Source organism: Salmo salar, chromosome ssa03 (genome assembly GCF_905237065.1).
Source record: "Salmo salar chromosome ssa03, Ssal_v3.1, whole genome shotgun sequence".
NCBI classification, from domain to species: Eukaryota; Metazoa; Chordata; class Actinopteri; order Salmoniformes; family Salmonidae; genus Salmo; species Salmo salar.
In genome coordinates, this window is record NC_059444.1 from 42,143,322 (window position 1) to 42,167,414 (window position 24,093).

Here is a 24,093-nt window from a genome sequence, read left to right on the forward strand (position 1 = left end):
CCAAATGGCACACTATTCCCTATATAGTGCACTACCCTGGCCAGAAGTAATGCACTATTATATAGGGTGCCAGTTGGGACACATACACAAGAAAAGCAGTATTCTCCTCACGGATGTTTCTCTTTATGTGTTTCCGTCCAACAGGACACCGTGTACAGACGCTCTTGGCCACATGCAATGCGGGCAGCGAATACGGAGGCATTGAGGGCATGCTAAGGGGTATTTCACAAATGACACCCTATTCCCTATATAGTGGCCCATACAAAAAGAGTACACTTTATAGGAAATAGGGGGCAATTTGGGATCAACAAAAAGAGAGGGGGATAAACAGCAAGATGCCCAAAAGAACAGGTGGCCATCTTCAAAGCAATTGATATAGCAGACATGATTTAGCGCAATTGACAACTAGAAAAGTTGCCCCCCTTCCAAAATGGAAGGAAACAATTCAGTATAGAGTTAATTTCGTAGAGATATGTTATTTATATTTGGTAAAGATGACTAAGGGCTTAATAAGCACATTGGCACCGCAGATAATGCGTCCGCAAAGACCGGTAACTGCCAAACCGCAACACTTCAAACCACCATAGCAAGATGCGGACTAGCTCTGGTCCAGTGCGTTACGTGCGGCTAGACGATGAGTCTTAAGCATCAGCAATATGCACGTAACACCCTGGACGAGAGCCATCATTGGACATGCTTGGTAGGATAGGCCTATTGATGAAGTGCTGCCAATTACAGCAATTACATGGCCAGCCGAGAGAAAGAGAGAGAGGAAGAGAGAGAAAGAGAGAGAGAGAGAGAGAGAGAGAGAGAGAGAGAGAGAGAGAGAGAGAGAGAGAGAGAGAGAGAGAGAGAGAGAGAGAGAGAGAGAGAGAGAGAGAGAGAGAGAGAGAGAGAGAGAGAGAGATCGACTGACCACTTATAAACTCAACACAAAACTTGTCACAAATCTACGGCTTGGTTCAAGAGAAGAGCCTGAGCTATCAATGATAGTTTTGTGTATTTTCTATTTTAAAGAAGGTATAGGCTATCTATTTCTAGTTGACAATCTTACTGTAGTTTCTTCCAATACACCATCCAAGTTGGATTGGAATGACTGGGTTACATGAGCATGCGTATGATAACAATGCAGACAAGTGCACTAGACAAATGTCAAGGAGTCTTACGGTTTAGTACTAGAAGAACTTTGCCTTCTTCTGCTGCACCTTTCAATTAGTTTTTAAACACAGCTTGCAAGACACATCAAGTCAAGGTAAGTTCAACTTTTTGGGAGCAAATAAGTATCACTTCAGATAAAGATATAAATGTATTTTGCTGATTGGCCTTTCAATTAGGCCTACTCTCCAAATAAAGATGGGGAAATAATAATAGGATGATCAATTACAGTATTACTAGCTAGGTTTCCATCCAATTGGCGACAGATTTTCTTGCAATATTCTAAACCGTGTTTCCGTCAAAGTGACTTGTTGCAGATAAAAAGATGTGTGTGATGACATGGGGCACATAAAAACTTAAAAATAACTTTTGTGGTTAAAAAAATACAAGTAAATGGGTTTCCATCTCATGTTAAACCCTACAGATCGTTTTGCCACAACAAAAATTGCATTATGTAGCGAATGTGCCCACTCTGGTCTTTGCACTGGCCAACAGCTCACAGATACAGTGCGGGTGCCTACCTACAAGATGAGATTATTATGGAAAAAAGAGCAGAGTCAAAAGGCCGCCAAGCATGGATCATCATGTCACCAGAATAAGACCCACATCCCTGAAAATTAAAAAAAAAATATATATATATATATATATATTAATAAAAAATATGAACAAAAGTAATGTAACAGGCCTTTACTAGTCCTGTATATAGCTGTCTGTAGCAAAAAAACTATTCTGCTGCAACACTATGCTATCAGATGAAAATGAAACAACAGGTATTTATTAGTTAATATTTCAAGGTTGCTTAAGGACTTACATCATACATTAATACCTCAATAAATATGAAGAGGAGATATTACATTTACATGATCAATTTCTCTAGTTTTCATTGACCACCTTTTCATCTCATAACTTCTAATTTGGCTGTTTTTAGTGAGGATTTTGCAGTTGATGAGTGACATATGACTGTTGATCAAAAGTCATGACCCTTTAACATCCTAAAAGGTGTTTATTTCAGATGTTTGTTAATGGTCAAATACACATCAACCTAATGCCTATCATTTAAAAAATAACCCACACAGTAGTGTACTCTTTTTTGGAGGTGATACATAACAATTGGTGTGTGCCAGAGAGTTAACCAAAGATTAGGCTAATAAGGGAAACAACTTTTCACCACAGCTTCGGGGATTCCTGCACCATGTTACATGTCTACTGCATGGCTTGGGGTCAATTCAAATTGACGTCAATCAATTAAAGAAGTCAAATTGCATCCATTTCAATGATCCCTGAGTTAACCAAAACAATAAAGGAACAGAGGACAGCATATGGATTTAAAAATATATATTTTTACATTTGGTTTGATTTATTGGACAATATCAAACACAATTCAACCACAAATGTGGGTACAGTGCATTTACAATAATTGAGGATAACACAAAAAAATGTTTTACTACTTATTTCCATTGTGGTCCTGGAGCAGAGAGTGGAACCTGAGCGGTTGTGGAGCTCTATGGTTTGGCCATCAGTTTGGTCTACTTAGCAATTATTTTGATTATACAGAGGTTGTTGATTCTGCTATTCACAAGTCCTCAGTGTCAGCCCTAGCTATGGAAACACAATTTCCCTAGTATAACTTCAGGGTGAATTCACCAGTGAAACACCGGTGTCACAGTCAAAAAGCAGCTTTAGGGTGGTCTGGATGGAATCGTGTTAGTCAATAATAACAGTAGCTAGCGATGAGAGGAACAGCTGTAAGTTAGAGCTGTATGGAACTATTCAGTATGGATCTGGAAGCACTGATCTGTGTAAACTGAGGTGGTAATTAACGGTATGTTATGACGGCTTCTTTCTATGCTGTGCAACAACCTTAGTACACAATGAACTACGATTGGTGTGTGTGTGTGAGAGAGAGATGGAGAGGGAGGGAGACGGCGTGAGCGGGGAAGAGAAAGAAAGCGAGGAAGAGAGAGATAGGGGTAGAAAGGGAGAGAGGGAATGGGGGCAACAGTGGGGGTAATAGCGTGTTTCAGTATCTACTTGTGGGGGATTACTCTACACTCTGGAATATTAACGAGGGCCTTTTGTCACAGATCTCTTTCTCTCTTTTCCTTTCACACACCAGGCACACACACACACACACACACACACACACACACACACACACACACACACACACACACACACACACACACACACACACACACACACACACACACACACACACACACACACAGACAGTCGTTTTTGTCAATGGTGTCTTTTGTTCCTTTCATCTCTGACCCAAACAAAGCATTCCTGTGTACACAGGAGAGAGAGGAGAGATAGAGAGGGAGAGAGCGAGCGAGCGAGAGAAAGGGAGAGAGAGCAAGAGGGTGAGAGAGGGAGCAGGAGAGGGAAAGGAAAAGGAGAGGGAGATCGGGAAAACATGCAAAACGCCTTTGTAGTTTAGAGGGAGAAGTTTTGATTCAGTTGATCATTCTGATATTACAGTAATAATACCGTTGTACAAAAGTAGATGTGTTGTCATGGAGATGGAATACATCCGATTGGAAAGGTATTGGTTACGGTTACGGTATTGGTTACGCTTCTTCTTTTGTTAAAGTTTTTATTAATAAGATGTTATCTTCTTGTGTACAAGTTGTAGGCCTAGAGGCTGCACATTCAGAAAAAAAGAGAGGATGAGAAAGAAAGAGCGTGTGTGTGAGAGAGGGAGAGAGGGATGAAGGGGGACACGGTGAAAGTTTTCAATACTGTCATTGTAACTATGAAAGAGTTGCATAACCAGAGATGTGTAATTAACAGTAATTACTTACGTAAAACTCTGCATTGTAGCGGAGCTATTTTGGGGTTTATTTTTTACGTCACTTATTTGGAATTTCGTGTGTGTGTGTTGTGTGTGTGTATGTCGCGTGTATGTTTATTAGAACATTGTGTTTTTTTGTCAATGTGATTTTAAAATGTCTTATTACTATACTCCTGCCGTAGACTACAGTCACTGCCTGGTAACATCAATGACACACATTTGGGGGAATACTGTGTGTGTGTGTGTGTGTGTGTGTGTGTGTGTGTGTGTGTGTGTGTGTGTGTGTGTGTGTGTGTGTGTGTGTGTGTGTGTGTGTGTGTGTGTGTGTGTGTGTGTGTGTGTGTGTGTGTGTGTGTGTGTGTGTGTGTGTGTGTGTGTGTGTGAGAGAGAGAGAGAGAAAGACCAGCATGAGAGTGAAGAAGGGAAGGCCTATAAAAGCCTCCTTAATTTTCCATCTTTAATTAATACCCTGATGAAGGCTATGCTACGGGCCAAAGGGTATTGGTTTTAACAATAAAGAATAATTTATATAATTCACTGACCTCTAGGAGTTGGTGAATTCCCTTCTTAATTCAAGAAGGGACACGGCTTGAAAGGTGCAGGGCAACCAGAAAGGGAATGTTGGCCTTCTTCCTTGTTAACTCTTATCACCATATCCTGTTTCTAGACAGAAGTTCACTCTTTGTCCACTAAAGGGCCCTCTATTTGGAATCAACAGCACAGTCACGTCTCTTTTTACTTCATCTAGATAAACTCAGTGTTTTTAACAGAGCATTGGCCTTAATTTAATCGGTCCAGTTTCCCTTTTTGTACGGCTCACAAAGTGAGTCCCTGTATCTATTGTCTGTTTTGATGCAGTAATGTTAATCTGGTCATCCTAATTCTACACCTCCTTCTTATTCCCATTTCCCTTATCAAATTATTTTATCTCTCATTTGTGTCTCTCCCACTTCTCTTTGCCATGTTCAACTTCTGGTCTACGTGCTTTGTGGAAGTAAGTGAGCGAATGTCATTAGCTAGGTTTCCATCCAATTGGCGACAGATTTTCATGCGAATATTCTAAAATCCGCGTAAATATAAAGTGCAAATTGTCACACCAGAGATGTGTTTCCATCAAACTGACTTGTTGTGGATAAAAGTCTGTGCGTGATGACATAGTGCACATAAAAATAACTTTTGTAGTTAAATTGCGAGTGAATAAAAAATACATAGTAATAAAACATACAGTTAAATGGGTTTCCATCGTATTTTCAATGGCTTTGTCACAAAACAGTTTGCGTTATATAGCAAATGTGCCCACTCTGATATTGGTTCATGCGCTCTAGTCAACAGCTTGCAGATACAGTATGAGTATAGCCTACATGATGAGATTATTATGGACAAAAGTGCAAGAATATGTTTATTTGTCAAACGGCAACCAAGCATCGATTATCATGTCACCAGAATAAGATCTTTGATATTTATTGGAAAGGAGCATCAAGTTCATCACCTTGCACTTTCACCACCATGTGAAGTTCATCATAATTTATTTAATCTGTAGCCTTATAAACTGCATGTCTTCCCAAGTCGTAGTGGGAGTACCACACACCATATCATCGCGACTCCAAGTTTACTTCGATATGATGGTTATTATATCAATATTTGCACATTAAAAAAAAATACGTTGCCATTTTATAAAATTGTACCGAAACTTCCTTCTAGCTGTCGTGAATTTTTCTATATGGTATGACTTTACTCGCATAAAAACTGTCGATGGAAACGTTGTTACTGTGTAGGACTTTTTGTCTTCGTCCCAAATGACACCCTATTCCCTATATAGTGTATTACTTTTGACAAGAGCTCATAGGGCCCTGGTCAAAATTAGTGAGGGAATAGGTTGCCATTTGGGACACACAGTGTGTGGAATCTGCGGTCATACAGCATGTGCTTGTTTTGTTTGGTCCCTCGTCATGTTGTGTTTGTATCTTCCTCTGTTCTGCAATCTTCCAGCAAAAGATGCATATCTTTTTTTTAACTCAACACAGAAACCTGAGTTGCACCTCAAATGGCACCCTATTCCTTAAAGGCTACAGGGCAGTACTTTCGCATTACAACAGTAATGCGAAAGTACAGTGATGCATTTTATAGTCCTACATTGCCATTTTGAGACTCAACTCTGACAACTGGTTTTGATGTTTGTCTATCAAAGTTCGAGTGACTTTCTAAATGTTAATTAATTGCAATGCTCTTTTGTTGCTCTTGTGTGATTTGAGAATATAATCTTAATAGCACTGGTTAACTGGTTAACATCTGTACTACAGGATGCCTAAACTTTATTTACAGTTATTATTTCATGCCCTGTTACTGTGATAAAGACGTCACCTAATCAGTCTCTCCTTCCTTCCTGTTGTGTTGACAGATGACATCTGCCACGCCCCCTTCCTCCCGAAGCTGCTCCCCTCAGAAGGTGTGTCACTCGCAGACGCAGACAGACGTTCTAAAGCCCCTATTGGGCGCCGGGGGATCTGGCGGGGGCGGGACCTTGAGGAGGCGGAGACGTGTTCTGTCTAAGGATGGGCGGAGTAACGTACGCATCGAACACATCAGCGGGCGGTCGGCCCTGTACATGCGTGACCTCTGGACGACATTCCTTGATATGCAGTGGCGGTGGAAGTTCTTTCTCTTCACCCTTACCTTCACGGGGACGTGGTTCCTGTTCGGGGTTCTGTGGTACCTGGTGGCATTAGTGCATGGAGATCTGCTGGGTGAGAGAGTGGAGAGAATGGAGACTTTTTAAAATCCTCAATAATACAGTACAATTCGCTGTCGCAGTGTTGTTTTAGATCAGTACAACTTAACAAAAACCACCAACTAAGTTTTGTGTAACATACATTGGCTGTCCAAAATGGCACCTTACTCCCTATATAGTTACTGCACTACTTCTGACCAGAGCCTCTTTCCCAATCTCTCCTCTCACTCTCTGGCCTTTTCTTGTTTGGGCAAAAGTCCGTCCTTTGTCTATTCTCCTCCGTCCTCTCTCCTCCGTGACCCGGAAACCAATAAGTGGTCGAGGAGTGTGTCAATTCTTTAGTAGGCAAGGTTAAGATGGTCCTCCCCTCCTCGATAGCCTCCTAAGTGGCGAGGAAGCACAAGTGTATCCTACAGCAGAAGAGTTTTGATATCTGCCACACCCCCCTTTGAATCAGCTGTTGTATTGTGGAAAGAGAAAAGCATGCACACGTTTAAAAACTATATGCTACTTATCTTTATACCTAAAAAATGGCTTGCACAACTAACTTCATTTGTTTTGATCACTTTACACATGTATTTTGGGATCCACCCCTGTAAATGACCTGCGTGTGGAGAAGGACCTTCACATTTCATATAAGCACATTTTCGTCCACGTCCACTCTCCTCATCGCTTCTCTTCGATTACCTTTGACCTTTTTCCAAAGGAGGCCAGAGAGGACAGAGAGAGGATGCAGGAGTTGAGCAAATCTAACTGAGAGGACAGAGAGAGGATGCAGGAGTTGAGCAAATCTAACTGAGAAAAGGCCTCTGTCCTCTCTCTCTTTCTTCCTCTCAATCTCCCTTTGCTCTCTCTCTCGTCTCCCTCACTCTTTCCCTCTCCTCTCTTTCTCTGTCTTCTCTCCTCTCTCTTTCTCACTTTCTCTCCCTCTCTCTGTCTCCCTCTCTCTCTCTCTCCTGGGCCCTCTCAGAGTTCAACCCACCGTCGAACCACACCCCGTGTGTGCTGCAGATGCAGACGCTGACTGGGGCATTCCTGTTCTCGCTGGAGTCCCAGACCACCATTGGCTACGGCTTCCGTTGCATCACAGAGGAATGTCCAGCTGCCATCATCCTCCTGATCCTGCAACTCGTCATCACCATGGTGCTGGAGATCTTCATCACCGGAACCTTCCTCGCCAAGGTACAGCATGGCTCACTGAGCACTGCACTTGAGGACAAAACACACCGTGCCAATGAACGGTTAAAAGCGGCAGATGGCCGTCCTATCGCTTCTGAACAGAACATTGCCGTCATGTTCTGTTCTTTTCCCGCCTATTCTACATTTTGAATTGCCACCAATAATGGACTCCCAGCTGGTGATTGCGTGACCACCCACTGCTTTCAAACGTTCGTTGGCATGGTGTGTTTTGTCCTTTATACCTTCTTACATCACTTGGGTCATCATCGATATATGAAATCTCTGATACACACATTGTTGCGGTCAGTTGAATTGCCCATTAACTTCTATGTGTACTTCAATTGTTGAATGTCTCCTGAATTGACTAAATTGAAATGGAATTGACACCAAACCTGAACTCAAGATACAGTAGTCTTTACTGCTTTCCTCAGGTGGCTCGGCCAAAGAAGCGAGGTGAGACGGTGAAGTTTAGCCAGCACGCCGTGGTGTCCAGTCACGAAGGCCGACCCTGCCTCATGATCCGAGTGGCCAACATGCGGAAGAGCCTGCTGCTGGGGTGCCAGGTAACTGCTCAACTGTGTGTGTGTGTGTGTGTGTGTGTGTGTGTGTGTGTGTGTGTGTGTGTGTGTGTGTGTGTGTGTGTGTGTGTGTGTGTGTGTGTGTGTGTGTGTGTGTGTGTGTGTGTGTGTGTGTGTGTTCAACAGCAAGTGTAAAGTACAGTGAACAAAAATATGAATGCAACATGCAATATATCTTTTTTTTAACTGAGTTACAGTTCATATTAGGAAATCAGTCAATTGAAATACATTCATTTGGCACTAATCTATGGATTTCACATGATTGGGAATACATACAGTATATGCATCTATTGGTCACATATACCTTAGAGAAAAGGTAGGGCCGTGGATCAGAAAACCAGTCAGTATCTGGTGTGACCACCATTTGCCTCATGCAGCGCAATAAATCTCCTTCACATAGAGCTGATCAGGCTGTTGATTGTGGCCTGTGGAATGTTGTCCCACTCCTCTTAAAAGTTTCTGGATATTGGCGGGAACTGGAACCCGCTGTCGTACATGTCGATCCGGAGCATCCCAAACGTGCTCAATGGGTGACATGTCTGGTGAGTATGCAGGCCATGGAAGAACTGTGGCACTTTCAGCTTCCAGGAATTGTGTACAGATCCTTGCGACATGGGGCCGTCTGTGCATGATCATGATGAAACATGAGGTGATGGCGGTGGATGAATGGCACCGCAATGGGCCTTAGGATCTCTTCATGGTATCTCTGTGTATTCAAATTGCCATCGGTAAAATGCAATTCTGTTCGTTGTCCGTAACTTATGCCTGCCCATAACATAACCCCACCACCACCATGGGACACTCTGTTTACAACGTTGACATCAACAAACCGTTCGCCCAAATGTCGCCATACCTGCTGCCTGTCATCTGCCCGGTACAGTTAAAACCGGGATTCATCCATGAACAGCACACTTCCCCAGCGTGCCAGTGGCCATCGAAGGTGAGCTTTTGCCCACTGAGGTTGGTTATGTCTCCAAACTGCAGTCAGGTCAAGACCCTGGTGAGGATGACGAGCAAGCGGATGAGCTTCCCTGAAATGGTTTCTGACAGGTTGTGCAGAAATTCTTTGCTTGTGCAAACTCACAGTTTCATCAGCTGTCCAGGTGGCTGTTCTCAGATGATCCCGCAGGTGAAGAAGCCAGATGTGGAGGTCCTGGGCTGGCGTTGTTACACGTGGTCTGCGTTTGTGAGGCTGGTTGGAAGTACAGTACTGCCAAATTCTCTAAAATGATATTGGAGGTGGCTTACGGTAGAGAAATAAAATTCTCTGGCAACAGCTCCTGCAGTCAGCATGCCAATTGCATGCTCCCTCAAAACATTGAGACCTCTGTGTCATTGTGTTGTGTGACAAAACTGCACATTTTAGAGTGGCCTTTTATTGTCCCCAGCACAAGGTGCACCAGTGTAATGATCATGCTGTTTAAACAGCTTCTTGCTATGACACACCTGTCAAGTGGATGGATTATCTTGGCAAAGGATCTATCCCACATAGCTTTCTCTTTTACAACCTGTCTGAATAATGAAGACGAAGCAAAATATGAGGAGAGTTGATCCCCTCTAAAACCAAACGTGACCCTTAGGGCAGGGGTTTTCAAATGTTTTAATGTCAAGGACCCCAAATATTATGAGCCCCTGGGTGAGGACATGAGTCTGAGAGAAAATTGTGTAGTTTTAAAGCAAATGTCCTACTATTCTACACGTATATGCTATCTGAGCAGGGCCTGCTCTAGCCTTTTGGGGCTAGAGATTTGTTTGGAGGCCTTTGCACCCTGCTGCCGGAAATAATAATAATATTAGTTGGGGCCCCCTGGAGGTCGGGGCCCCAGGGCAGAGTGAGACAGGAAAATGCGAAGGTTATTTGTATACTGATCAAATTTTTTTTATTGCCATTGGGGGTGGATGGGAAAGATATGAAGATTGATAAATATTTTACCAAACAAATGTTCTGTAGGTATTATAAAAAAAACTACATTTAATTTAGTGTAAAAAAAATAAGGAAAAAAATGCATTTTCCACGGACCCCCTGGCACCCCCTTGTGGAACCCCGGGTGTCCGCAGACCTCAGTTTGAAAACACCTGCCCTAGGGATTGTGTGCGCCCCCTAGGTGACGGGGAAGCTGCTGCAGACATCTCATACTAAGGAGGGGGAGACGGTGCGTCTGGACCAGAGGAACGTTCCCTTCCAGGTGGACACGTCCAGCGACAGCCCCTTCCTCATCCTCCCCCTCACATTTTACCACATCATAGACGACAACAGCCCGCTCAGGGCCTGGGCCGCCAAGGGTACGCCTGGTTATTACTGTGGGAATGGATCTGTGTGTGCATCCCAAATGGCACCTTATACCCTATATAGTGCACTACTTTTGACCAGGGCCCTATGGGCTCTGGTCAAAAGCAGTGCACTGTATAGGGAATAGAGTGCCATTTGGGATCAGCCTAGAACTACGGGAATGGATCTGTGTGTTTGACAGGGCCTTTAATTTGAGATATTTGTGTCCTTTGTGTCCTCTCTCTCTCTCTCTCTCTCTCTCTCTCTCTCTCTCTCTCTCTCTCTCTCTCTCTCTCTCTCTCTCTCTCTCTCTCTCTCTCTCTCTCTCTCCTCAGGCGGGGGATGGACAGATCCTGAGCTGGCGGACTTTGAGCTGCTGGTTATCATGAGTGCCACGGTAGAGCCCACCTCAGCCACCTGCCAGGTGCGTACCTCCTACCTGCCTGACGAGATCCTGTGGGGGTACGAGTTCCCCCCTGTGGTCTCCCTCTCCCCCTCAGGGAAGTACGTGGCCGACTTTGCCTTCTTCGACAAAGTGGCCAAAACCAAGACCACGCCCCTCTTCAAAACATCCCGCCCACAGAGCTACCATGGCAACGGGGGAGGAGGAGGAGGGGGGGTGGAGGGGACTGACCCGGAGAAGATCCGATTGGAGCAGAGCTACAGGGAGAGAGGAGAGGAAGGGAGAGGGAGGGTCAGAGACAGTAGCCCTCTCAGTGTCCGCATCAGCAATGTTTGAGAGCCTACACACTGAGACGCATACACCAGACCTGGGTTCAAATACTATTGGAAATCATTTCAAATACTTTTGTCCGTACTTAATTGAGCTTTGCCTGGCTTAATGGAACCAATAGAATAGTCCGGAAACCGCAAACCCTGCCCATCTGGCACTTCAGTAAGACTAAAGCAAACTTGAAAGATGTAAATAGTATATGAACCTAGATCTGGCATACACTGGATTCTAAGCAGGGTCTGTTACAGTTTACTACAAATATTCAAATGATTAATTCATTGCTTGTTGTTTATTTACATGAAATTGGTACGTATAGAAATATAGAGGGGCAAAGTGTGTTATGGCTGGAGAGGGGGAAGCCCCTGGAAAGGCTTTGAATGCTTAGGGTGGATCGCAAATGGCACCCTATTCCCTTTATATCCCCTACGGGCCCTGGTCAAAAGTAGTGCACTATATAGGGAATAGGGTGCCATTTGGGATTCAGCCTTTGTACTGATGCTTCTCTGCCAACGTACTGGACATCCGTCCATAAATACACTGTAAAAACATACAAATATGTAACACTTTAGAATGTTTTATGATTTTGTTATTTGTTATTGGTACGTGCCAATGTACTGTAGAATATGCTAGCTTAAAGCACTTTGGTGAAATGATAACACTAATGTATCAATACAAAAAAGAATGTAGACCTGTTGTGGACTTTGACTGGACATGAAGAAGGCGAGAGAAGATGATTATAAGGTGCTGTGTATAGTCGTCAGTATGCATTTTCTGCACAGATATATCTGTTATTGTTGATACAGAGGAATGCAGTTAGCACTTTATTAAGTACCTTTGCACCATAGGAGCGTTTGTAGCACTTAATATTACTGGAATGTATATAGATTTGTGCTTTTAACCCAACTAAAAGCACTTTAACACTGGATGAAATGTTTGAATGATGCTTTCTATTCATATTTTATGATTGTGATTTTAACAATTACAATTTTGTCGATTTTCCTCTCTTCAGTCAGTTTGCCATGTGTTGTTTCTGTGGCTATAAGCACGTTCATAGAAAATAATATTTTTGTAAATAATCACAAACAGCCATTTAGAAGGTTCAACGCTAACAGGAGGATACGTTCTAGGCCTATTCTAGACACCAGATTGCCTTTTCATAGAGTCAAAAAACACTCCTTTTCCTATAGTGCACTACTTTTGACCTTTGATTAAGGCCCACAGGGCTCTGGTCAAAAGTAGTGCACTATATATGGAATAGGGTGCCATTTGGGATGCACACCCAGGGACTCACATGAGTACAAGCTTCTATTTCTTCCTCTGGTGGTAATCATGGTTTCATGTGTAAAGTAGGTTTTGGGGAAATTTGGTGGGGTAACTTAAGTTGAGAGAGGTGTGTCAAGACCTAATCATGGCTTTAGATTAGAATATGAACCCATGCCTTAATTTGGTTTACAGGAGAGAACGTACACGGACTGTTGGTATTGCTGATGTTTTGAGAGAATGCAAATGTGATTATTGTGTGGTGTCCATGATTAGACTTGGGTTCAAATGCAATTGGAATCATTAAAAATAAATCCTGGCATTGATTGAGCTTGCCTGGCGCAAAGGAACCAATCAAATAGTCGCAAAACTGCAATCTCCACCCATCTGGCAGTCTAGACAGACTGAAGCAAACGCTAAGGGGCATGTTTCCCAGACAAAGATGAATCCTAGTCTTAGACTAAAAAACATTTTTAATGGAGAGATTCTCCATTGAAAGTGCTTCTTAGTCCATGTCAAGGCTTAATCTGTGTCAGGGAAACTGGTCATAAAAGTAATTGAAGCCAGGTTTGATCATGATTTTGCCATTATGATCTCTAAGAGGCCTTGAAGCCTGAGTGCTTTGTTGATATGAACTATTAACTGTGGGAGAGGTTTGATATTTTGTCTTCAACTTGTCTAGGTTTTCACTGGAAAACCCGAATGTTGTCTTCTAGATCTTTAACAACATAAGCTAATTTGAAATAAAAAATTATCAAAGTAAAGAGCAGTCATTTTTTAAGATTTATTTTAATTATTACACTGAATCCCCTATTTGTGTGTCAGTAATTTGGTTGGGGCTGCCCTACTGGAAATGCACATGTTGAAAATACTTTAATTACACAATAACAAATCTCATTGTAACACAAATTGGCTTGTAACATGAAAATGCATTCTACCCTGTCTTTGCTTTCACAAACACTTGAGTTTGGTGCGCATTTTCTGTTTCTAAATACATTTAAAATGTATTGGAAACAGGTTATCAAATCATTTCGCATGCCATGGCACATGTTAGAATTGCAAACAGAATGTGTTAATCTTGTGTGAAATTTCCGGTCATGGATGTAAAAAGCTAGTGGAGGAAGAGGAAGTAACTTCAAGGCAACAGTTTTTGAGTATACTCTAGATTTAAATATATTTTGAAACTGTACATGTCGGATTACAAAGACTCAAATGAAACAAAAACATAAACAATTGAGTAATATATCAAATGGGTTGTGATACTTTAATGTAGCCTCTTACTGTGAGAAAAAGTTAGCAAAGTGTCAATTAGGCTACAGGAAAGTCAGTAACAGGAAACTGCGCCACAAGGTCATTTGAAGGATGGAAACTTCTCACTATCAGAAAGTCACACCACAGACCGCTATGCATAGCTCAACTCATTTTCGGACATGTCTGTCAGGTGACCACAAATAAGTGGGCTGAAAAACCTGACACACTCTCTGTGCACCAAAGTGATCTATGCTTTTAGGCAGATTAGGTTAAACTTCATGGATTTCTACTTCATAAAGTTGCTGAAAAGGAATGTTTTCTGAAACGGAATAGTTGAAATCGTGTGCATCATATCCTTGTTCTTTATTGTAAAGGTACTTCTGTATTAGTTGTTAACAAAGGCAACTGACCTTTTGGATCAGTTCATCTTTAAACCATTTTGCAAATGGGTCTTTCTATAAATAATGGGGCCAATGTGTGACATTGGGATAAACATTTCCAAATGATTTGAAACAAGCATTTCATAGATTTTTATGCAGTGTACATAGAGGAATAAAAGTGAATATATGCAAATTGCCCATAACTCCACCTATACAACAACATAGGTCTACTGTAGGACTATACATCATTTAAGCAGGGTTCATACAGATTAATACAAATTCAAGGACTTAATTGTAATTTTCACGGACCTCAATTTTATGCAATTGTTTAATTTACATATATGGCCTAATATAGGACACACTTCCCCCCAAAAGTGTAAATAAAAAGTAGGCCATTACAACTTTAAGAATAATTATTTTTTAGACTTTGATATTCTAATTATTCTTACATTCTAAAATATGTGAGAATGATGTGGAAATAGCCTGACTAAATAGATGGCGATTTTTCTTGACGCAGCTATATGGCCGACGCAGGCACACAATTAATGCATGAATAGCGGTAGCATTAATCTCACCATCGTTGTTTTATTAACGAGAAAGTGACCAAAAAGCAGGTTTCTTCGTTAAGGATTTGTTAATCCTTCTTTGTTAAGAATTAGTATGGAAAGCCAAGTTGAAGCCAACATTAGATGTCGTCGTTCTCATAATAACCGCTCGTGGTTTTACCGCAACAGAGTAGCGTAATTATTATATCTATTTTTATTTAACCTTTATTTAACTAGGCAAGTCAGTTAAGAACAAATTCTTATTCATAATTACGGCCTACCAAAACGCAAAAGGCCTCCCACGGGGGATGGGATAAAAAAATATATACTGCTCAAAAAAATAAAGGGAATACTTAAACAACACATCCTAGATCTGAATGAAAGAAATAATCTTATTAAATACTTTTTTCTTTACATAGTTGAATGTGCTGACAACAAAATCACACAAAAATAATCAATGGAAATCCAATTGATCAACCCATGGAGGTCTGGATTTGGAGTCACACTCAAAATTAAAGTGGAAAACCACACTACAGGCTGATCCAACTTTGATGTCATGTCCTTAAAACAAGTCAAAATGAGGCTCAGTAGTGTGTGTGGCCTCCACGTGCCTGTATGACCTCCCTACAATGCCTGGGCATGCTCCTGATGAGGTGATGGATGGTCTCCTGAGGGATCTCCTCCCAGACCTGGACTAAAGCATCCGCCAACTCCTGGACAGTCTGTGGTGCAACGTGGCGTTGGTGGATGGAGCGAGACATGATGTCCCAGATGTGCTCAATTGGATTCAGGTCTGGGGAACGGGCGGGCCAGTCCATAGCATCAATGCCTTCCTCTTGCAGGAACTGCTGACACACTCCAGCCACATGAGGTCTAGCATTGTCTTGCATTAGACAGACTCTGTCACGTCTCATGTGACAGACTCTGTCACGTCTGTCACATGTGCTCAGTGTGAACCTGCTTTCATCTGTGAAGAGCACAGGGCGACAGTGGCGAATTTGCCAATCTTGGTGTTCTCTGGCAAATGCCAAACGTCCTGCACGGTGTTGGGCTGTAAGCACAACCCCCACCTGTGGACGTCGGGCCCTCATACCACCCTCATGGAGTCTGTTTCTGACCGTTTGAGCAGACATATGCACATTTGTGGTCTGCTGGAGGTCATTTTGCAGGGCTCTGGCAGTGCTCCTCCTGCTCCTCCTTGCACAAAGGCGGAGGTAGCGGTCCTGCTGCTGGGTTGTTGCCCTCCTACGGCCTCCTCCACATCTCCTGATGTACTGGCCTGTCTCCTGGTAGTGCCTCCATGCTCTGGACACTACGCTGACAGACACAGCAAACCTTCTTGCCACAGCTCGCATTGATGTGCCATCCTGGATGAGCTGCACTACCTGAGCCACTTGTGTGGGTTGTAGACTCCGTCTCATGCTACCACTAGAGTGAAAGCACCACCAGCATTCAAAAGTGACCAAATCATCAGCCAGGAAGCATAGGAACTGAGAAGTGGTCTGTGGTCCCCACCTGTAGAACCACTCCTTTATTGGGGGTGTCTTGCTAATTGCCTATAATTTCCACCTGTTGTCTATTCCATTTGCACAACAGCATGTGACATTTATTGTCAATCAGTGTTGCTTCCTAAGTGGACAGTTTGATTTCACAGAAGTGTGATTGACTTGGAGTTACATTGTGTTGTTTAAGTGTTCCCTTTATTTTTTTGAGCAGTGTATATATAGGACAAAACACACATCAAGACAAGAGAGACACCACAACACTACATACAAAGAGACCTAAGACAACTACACAGCATGGCAGCAACACATGACAACACAGCATGGTAGCTACACATGACAACACGAGTGATGAGTTTGCTGTCTCTGCCTGGCCGGCTCCCCTCTCTACACTGGGTTTCTCTGCCTCATGACAATATTACCGGGGCTGAGTCACTGGCTTACTAGTGCTCTTCCATGCCGTCCCTAGGCGGGGTGCGTCACATGCCAGGCTTTTTTTCTCTATACTTGACTTGATTGGGTTGAGTCACTGACGTGATCTTCCTGTCTGGTATTGCGCCTCCTCGGGCTCGTGCGGTGGAGGAGATCTTTGTGGGCTATACTCAGCCTTGTCTCAGGGTAGTAAGTTGGTGGTCTGTTGATATCCCTCTGGTGGTGTGGGTCTGTGCTTTGGCAAAGTGGGTGGGGTTATATCCTGCCTGGTTGGGCCACAGTGTCACCAGACCCTCCCTGTCTCAGCCTCCAGTATCTATGCTGCAATAGTCTATGTGCTGGGGGGCTAGGGTCAGTCTGTCCTACCTGGTGAAATTCTCCTGTCTTATCTGGTGTCCTGAGTGAACTTAAGTTCTCTCTCTCTCTCTCTCTCTCTCTCTCTCTCTCTCAGGGGCTTTATTGGCATGGGAAACATATGTTTACATTGCCAAAGCAAGTGAAATAAATAATAAACAAAAGTGAAATAAACAATAAAAAAGTAACAGTAAACATTACACTCACAAAAGTTCCAAAATAACAAAGACATGTCAAATGTCATATTATGTCTATATACAGTGTTGTAATGATGTCAAATAGTTCAAGTACAAAAGGGAAAATAAATAAACATAAATATAGGTTGTATTTACAATGGTGTTTGTTCTTCACTGGTTGCCCCTTTCTTGTGGCAAAAGGTCACAGATCTTGCTGCTGTGATTGCACACTGTGGTATTTCACCCAATAGATATATGTATTTATCAAAATTGGATTTGTTTTCTAATTCGTTGTGGGTCTGTGTAATATGTGTCTCTATGGTCATACATTTGGCAGGAGGTTAGGAAGTGCAGCTCAGTTTCCACCTCATTATGTGGGCAGTCTGCACATAGCCTGTCTTCTCTTGAGAGGCTGGTCTGCCTTTCGGCAGCTTTTCGGCAGCCTTTCTCAATAGCAAGGCAATGCTCACTGAGTCTGTACATAGTCAAAGATTTCCTTAATTTTGGGTCAGTCATAGTGGTCAGGTATTCTACCACTGTGTACTCCCTGTTTAGGGCCAAATAGCATTCTAGTTCGCTCAGTGTTTTTGTAAATTCTTTCCAATGTGTCAACTAATTATATTTTTGTTTTCTCATGATTTGGTTAGGTCTAATTGTGTTGCTGTCCTGGGGCTCTGTGGGGTCTGTTTGTGTTTGTGAACAGGACCAGCTTATTTATGCGGCTTTTCTCCAAATTCATTTCTCTGTAGGTAATGGCTTTGTTATGGAAGTTTTGGGAATTGCTTCCTTTTAGGTGGTTGTAGAATTTAATGGCTCTTTTCTGGATTTTGATAATTAGCGGGTATCAGCCTAATTCTGCTTTGCATGCATTATTTGGTGTTTCACATTGTACACGGAGAATATTTTTGCAGATTTCTGCATGGAGTCTCAATTTGGCGTTTGTCACATTTTATGAATTCTTGGTTGGTGAGCGGACCCCGGACCTCACAACCATGAAGGGCAATGGATTCTATAACTGATTCAAGTATTTTTAGCCAGATCCTAGTTGGTATGTTGAATTTTATGTTCCTTTTGATGGCATAGCACATCCTTCTTGCCTTGTCTCTCGTTCAGAGCTTTGTGGAAGTTACCTGTGGCGCTGATGTTTAGGCCGAGGTATGTATAGTTTTTTGTGTGCTCTAGGGCAACGGTGTCGAGATGGAATTTCTATTTGTGGTCCTGACAACTGGACCCTTTTTGGAACACCATTATTTTTGTCTTACTGAGATGTACTGTCAGGGCCCAGGTCTGACAGAATCTGTGCAGAAGATCTAGGTGCTGCTGTAGGCCATTCTTGGTTGGGGACAGAAGCACCAGATCATCAGCAAACAGTAGACATTTGACTTAATATTCTAGTTGGGTGAGGCCGGGTGCTGCAGACTGTTCTAGTGCCCTCGCCAATTCGTTGATATATATGTTGAAGAGGGTGGGCTTAAGTTGCATCCCTATCTCACCCACAGGCCCTGTGGAAAGAAATGTGGGTTTTTTTTGCCAATTTTAACCACACACTTATTGCTTGTGTACATGGATTTTATAATGTCGGATGTTTTCCCCCTAACCCACTAACTAACTCTCTCTCTCCCTCCTCCGGGAGGACCTGAGCCCTAGAAGCATGCCTCAGGACTACCTGGCCTGATGACTCCTGGCTGTACCCAGTCAACCTGGTCGTGCGGCTGATCCTGTTTCTGCTGTTTTGCTTGTGGCTATGGAACCCTGACCTGTTCACCGGATGTGCTACCTTGTCCTTCACCTGCTGTTTTCAACCCTCTCTCTCATCTCTCTTTCCCCCTCTCTCTCTCTCCCTCCCTCTCTCTCTCTACCGCACCTCCTGTCTCAATCTCTGAAATGCTCGGCTATGAAAAGCCAACTGACATTTACTCCTGAGGTGCTGACCTGTTGCACCCTCTACAACCACTTTGATTATTTGACCCTGCTGGTCATCTATGAACGTTTGAACATCTTGAAGAACGATCTGGCCTTAATAGCCATGTACCCTTATAATCTCCACCCAGCACAGCCAAAAGAAAACTGGCCACCCCTTAGAGCCTGGTTCCTCTCTAGGTTTTTTCCTAGGTTTCTGCGTTTCTAGGGAGTTTTTCCTAGCCATCATGCTTCTACATCAGCATTGCTTGCTGTTTGGGGTTTTGGGCTGGCTTTCTGTATAAGTACATCTGCTGATGTAAAAAGGTCTTCATAAATACATTTAATTTGATTTGATTATGAGCAAATACATAGTTTTTGCAAATCAGGAGATAATGTGTCAACACATTTGGCTATTTGCCAAAATGATACATTTTCACGTATTCCTTTTGGAGGTTGCGTTGCGGAATTCGATATCATACATCTATTTGTCACATCGTTTTTTAAAGCTTATTCTTTTTCACATTTAGTCTCTTATCTCTTTATCCAGTGCTGTGACCAGGTCTGTGACCTCTGTGTTAGTGTTGAAGGGACAGGATGTTCATCTGGATGTCCAGGCAAATTTAGAACTGCAAAAGTGCAATGCTTTTATGTGGAAGTTTAACAGTTTAGGCAGTCTAGTAAAAATACATATATGGAGTCGTGACAGTCCACAACAGCACTGAGTTTAGTGAGGAAAACTTCTCTCTGCTCTTGAATAACCAACCGGAATGAGACAGTGGACTTTATGAAGCTGTTGTGAGTGGTAAAAATACAAAAATGTTGCAAACTACCAGATATCAGTTTGAAGTAGTTTTTTTTCACTCTCTTTATTTCAGTACAGTGATAGTTATTAGGATAATCAATGCAGTTAAATTCAGTCTGTGAATTTAATTAATTAATTAATACCCTGTCGGTAGTAATTATTTACAGAAAATCCACACACAAGAGTGATTTATGACCTAAATATCAAAGGTCACGTACACTGAGTATACCAAACATTAGGAAGCCCTGCCTTTTGCCCTCAGAACAGACTAAATTCGTAGTGGCATGAACTCTACAAGGGGTTGAAAGTGTTCCACAGGGATGCTGGCCCATGTTGACTCCGATACTTCCCACAGTTGTGTCAAGTTGGCTGGATGTCCTTTGGGTGGTGGACCATTCTTGATATAAACAGGAAACTGTTGAGCGTGAAAAACCCAGTAGTGTTGCAGTTCTTGACACAAACTGGTGTGCCTGGCACCGACTACCATACCTCGTTCAAAAGCACATAAATATTTTGTCTTGCCAATTCAACCTCTGAATGGCGCACATAAAACAATTCATGTCTCAAGGCTTAAAAATCCTTCTTTAACATGTCTCCTCCCCTTCATCTACACTGATTGAAGTGAATTTAACAAGTGACAACAAGTGACAATAAGGGATCATAGCTTTCACCTGGATTCACCTGATCAGTCTGTCATGTGAAGAGCAGGTTTCTTAATGTTTTGTATACTTAGTGCACATGTACTCGCGTAAAGTAGGTCAGGTGGTTTAGACACTGGAGGTTTTTGTTCAATCAGGAATGTGGGAGTATTCCAATGATGATGTATGTGCGTATGTGCGTACATACATACGTATGTCCAGTATATGTGTACAATTCGTAGAATTAGTGTTTGTCCCAAAAAACGTTTGTAAGTACAGGACAGGTGTGTGGTGGTGTGAGTCTAAAGACACAGTGTGTGGGGCCCTGTGGTCTCGGGGGAGGAATAGCACTTAGGCACTGTGGGGATAGTGTGTGCGAGTAGTTCTTACAAAACAAGTCAGGTCCTCATGGGAGTTTCTACAAAACAGTTTGTTCAAACCATTTGGACTTGTGACTTTCCCTTCCATATCCATAAACAAAGAGTTGCTGTCACACTGCAATTACCGTGGCTGTCAACCGGTCTCTCCAAATAATATACTAGACTTTAAGTTGTTTTCTACAGCAGAAAGAAGTAGACGTTTAATTAGTCTCGATTTTCCAGTTTCTGAGTGCTCCAGGTCTGTCATAAAACACTTCGATAGCAGGAGGGGTGAAGTCAGGCGCAGGAGACTGAGGTCCGTGAAACACACGTTTAATAGTATAGAGAAAATGCCGCAACAAGGCAGGGTGCACAATAATAAGGCAGGAGAACAGCTCCAAAATACCCAAGGACGGGACGCAGCCCGGCAACCCTAATGCCGAAAACACGCAGCATCAAACTGGAAAATACAATGAACCCCTACGTGCCCAAAAGGCATGACACAAAGAACAATCCCGCACAAATCCCCAAACGAAACAGACAAACTAAATACCCCACTAATGACTAACACAAAACAGGTGCAGACTAAACAGACATAACCAAAAGACACAGAAACATAGATCGGTGGCAGCTAGTAGGCCGGCGACGACGACCGCCGAGCCCCGCCTGACCAGGGAGAGGCGCCACCTTCTGTGGACGTTGTGACAGTACCCCCCCCCCCCCCCCGACGCGTGGCTCCGATAGCGCGCCGACACCGGCCTCGAGGACGACCCGGAGGGCGAGGCGCAGGGCGATCCGGATGGAGGCTGTGGAATTCCCGCAGCAGCGCTGGATCCAGAATGTCCCCCACCGGGACCCAGCACCTCTCCTCCGGGCCGTACCCTTCCCTGTCTACGAGGTACTGCAGGCCCCCTACCCGATGCCGGGAGTCCAAGATGGACCGGACTGTGTACGCCGGGGCCCACCGATGTCCGGGGGGGGCGGAGGGACCTCCCGCACCTCAGCGTCCTGCAGTGGACCTGCTACCACCGGCCTGAGGAGAGACACATGAAACGAGGGGTTAATACGGTAATATGAAGGAAGTTGTAACCTATAACACACCTCGTTTATTCTCCTCAGGACTTTGAACGGCCCCACAAATCGCGGACCCAGCTTCCGGCAGGGCAGGCGGAGGGGCAGGTTCCGGGTCGAGAGCCAGACCCGGTCCTCTGGGGTAAACACTGCGGCAGCGGTCAGCGCTCTCCTTGTGCCGTCCTACAGCCCATTTAAGGGACTCCTGGACGGCACTCCAGGTCTCCTTTGAGCGCTGTACCCATTCCTCCACCGCATGAGCCTCAGTCTGGCTCTGATGCCATGGCACCAGGACCGGCTGGTAGCCCAACACCACCTGAAAGGGCGAAAGGTTAGTAGAGGAGTGACGAAGAGTGTTCTGCGCCATCTCGACCCATGGCACGAATCTCGCCCACTCCCCTGGCCAGTCCTGGCAATAGGACCGCAGAAACCTGCCCACATCCTGGTTAATACGCTCCACCTGCCCATTACTCTTGGGGTGAAAACCCGAAGTCAAACTGACTGAGACCCCCAGTCTCTCCATAAACGCCCTCCATACCCGGGACGTGAACTGGGGACCTCGATCAGAGACGATGTCCTCGGGCACCCCGTAGTGCCGGAAGACATGCGTAAACAGGGCCTCCGCGGTCTATAGGGCCGTAGGAAGACCGGGCAAAGGGAGTAGACGGCAGGACTTCAAGAACCGATCCACAACAACCAGGATCGTGGTGTTCCCCTGAGACGGCGGGAGATCCGTGAGGAAATCCACCGACAGGTGGGACCATGGTCGCTGTGGAACGGGAAGGGGCTGTAGTTTCCCTCGAGGCAGGTGCCTAGGAGCCTTACACTGGGCGCATACCGCACAGGAAGAGACATAGCGCCTCACTTCCTTAACCAAAGTGGGCCACCAGTACTTCCCCTTCAGACCCCGCACCGTCCGCTCAACACCAGGATGACCCGAGGAGGGTAGGGTGTGCGACCACCGGATCAGACGATCGTGAACACCGAGCGGGACGTACCTCCGACCCGCGGGACACTGAGATGGAGTGGGTTCTGACTGCAACGCCCGCTCGATGTCCGCATCCACCTCCCAGACTACTGGTGCCACCAGACAGGAGGCAGGGAGTATGGGAGTGGGGTCAATGGCCCGCTCCTCGGCGTCGTGGAGACGAGACAGTGCGTCAGAGGCTCTGCATCTGTTCTCATGCTCCTAGACCTTAGTGCTGCTTTTGATACCATCAATCACCACATTCTTTTGGAGAGATTGGAAACGCAAATTGGTCTACACGGACAAGTTCTGGCCTGGTTTAGATCTTATCTGTCAGAAAGATATCAGTTTGTCTCTGTGGATGGTTTGTCCTCTGACAAATCAACTGTAAATGTCGGTGTTCCTCAAGGTTCCGTTTTAGGACCACTACTGTTTTCACTATATATTTTACCTCTTGGGGATGTCATTCGAAAACATAATGTTAACTTTCACTGCTATGCGGATGACACACAGCTGTACATTTCAATGAAACATGGTGAAGCCCCAAAATTGCCCTCGCTGGAAGCCTGTGTTTCAGACATAAGGAAGTGGATGGCTGCAAACGTTCTACTTTTAAACTCGGACAAAACAGAGATGCTTGTTCTAGGTCCCAAGAAACAAAGAGATCTTCTGTCATAGGACCTACTGAATAGATGAGTCTTCAATAAAGACTTAAATGTTGAGACCGAGTCTGCTTCTCTCACATGGGTAGGCAGACCATTCCATAAAAATGGAGCTCTATAGGAGAAAGCCCTGCCTCCAGCTGTTTGCTTAGAAATTCTAGGGACAATTAGGAGGCCTGCGTCTTGTGACCGTAGCGTACGTGTAGGTATGTACGGCAAGACCAACTCGGAAAGATAGGTAGGAGCAAACCCATGTAACGCTTTGTAGGTTAGCAGTAAAACCTTGAAATCAGCCCTTGCCTTAACAGGAAGCCAGTGTAGGGAGGCTAGCACTGGAGTAATAATCACATTTT

At 44.0% G+C, this 24,093-nt stretch overlaps 1 protein-coding gene across 3 annotated transcripts; it reads left to right on the forward strand.

Annotated features, from left to right (window-relative positions):
* Nucleotides 1–934: 934 nt before the first annotated feature.
* LOC106600497 (ATP-sensitive inward rectifier potassium channel 10) lies at nt 935–13,463 on the forward strand. Of its 3 annotated transcripts, none has more exons than XM_014191891.2 (6): nt 935–1,252; nt 6,351–6,696; nt 7,651–7,862; nt 8,291–8,422; nt 10,543–10,720; nt 11,042–13,463. In XM_014191891.2, the coding sequence occupies exons 2-6, from the start codon at nt 6,351–6,353 to the stop codon at nt 11,443–11,445; spliced, it is 1,272 nt and encodes a 423-aa protein (XP_014047366.1). In that variant the 5' UTR covers nt 935–1,252; the 3' UTR covers nt 11,446–13,463. The 3 variants fall into 3 exon arrangements, with proteins under 3 accessions (XP_014047366.1, XP_014047367.1, XP_014047364.1); XM_014191892.2 differs by lacking the exon at nt 935–1,252 and adding an exon at nt 3,491–3,703 and having other exon boundaries at nt 6,383–6,696; XM_014191889.2 differs by lacking the exon at nt 935–1,252 and adding an exon at nt 3,494–3,703.
* The last annotated feature ends 10,630 nt before the right edge of the window (nt 13,464–24,093 follow it).

Coding starts and splice junctions, on each gene's coding strand:
- LOC106600497 (XM_014191889.2), top strand. CDS start 3,665: ATGTGTTGTCATGGAGATGGAATACATCCGATTGGAAAG. Junction 7,863..8,290: donor CCGGAACCTTCCTCGCCAAG/GTACAGCATGGC, acceptor TGCTTTCCTCAG/GTGGCTCGGCCAAAGAAGCG. Junction 8,423..10,542: donor GCCTGCTGCTGGGGTGCCAG/GTAACTGCTCAA, acceptor TGCGCCCCCTAG/GTGACGGGGAAGCTGCTGCA.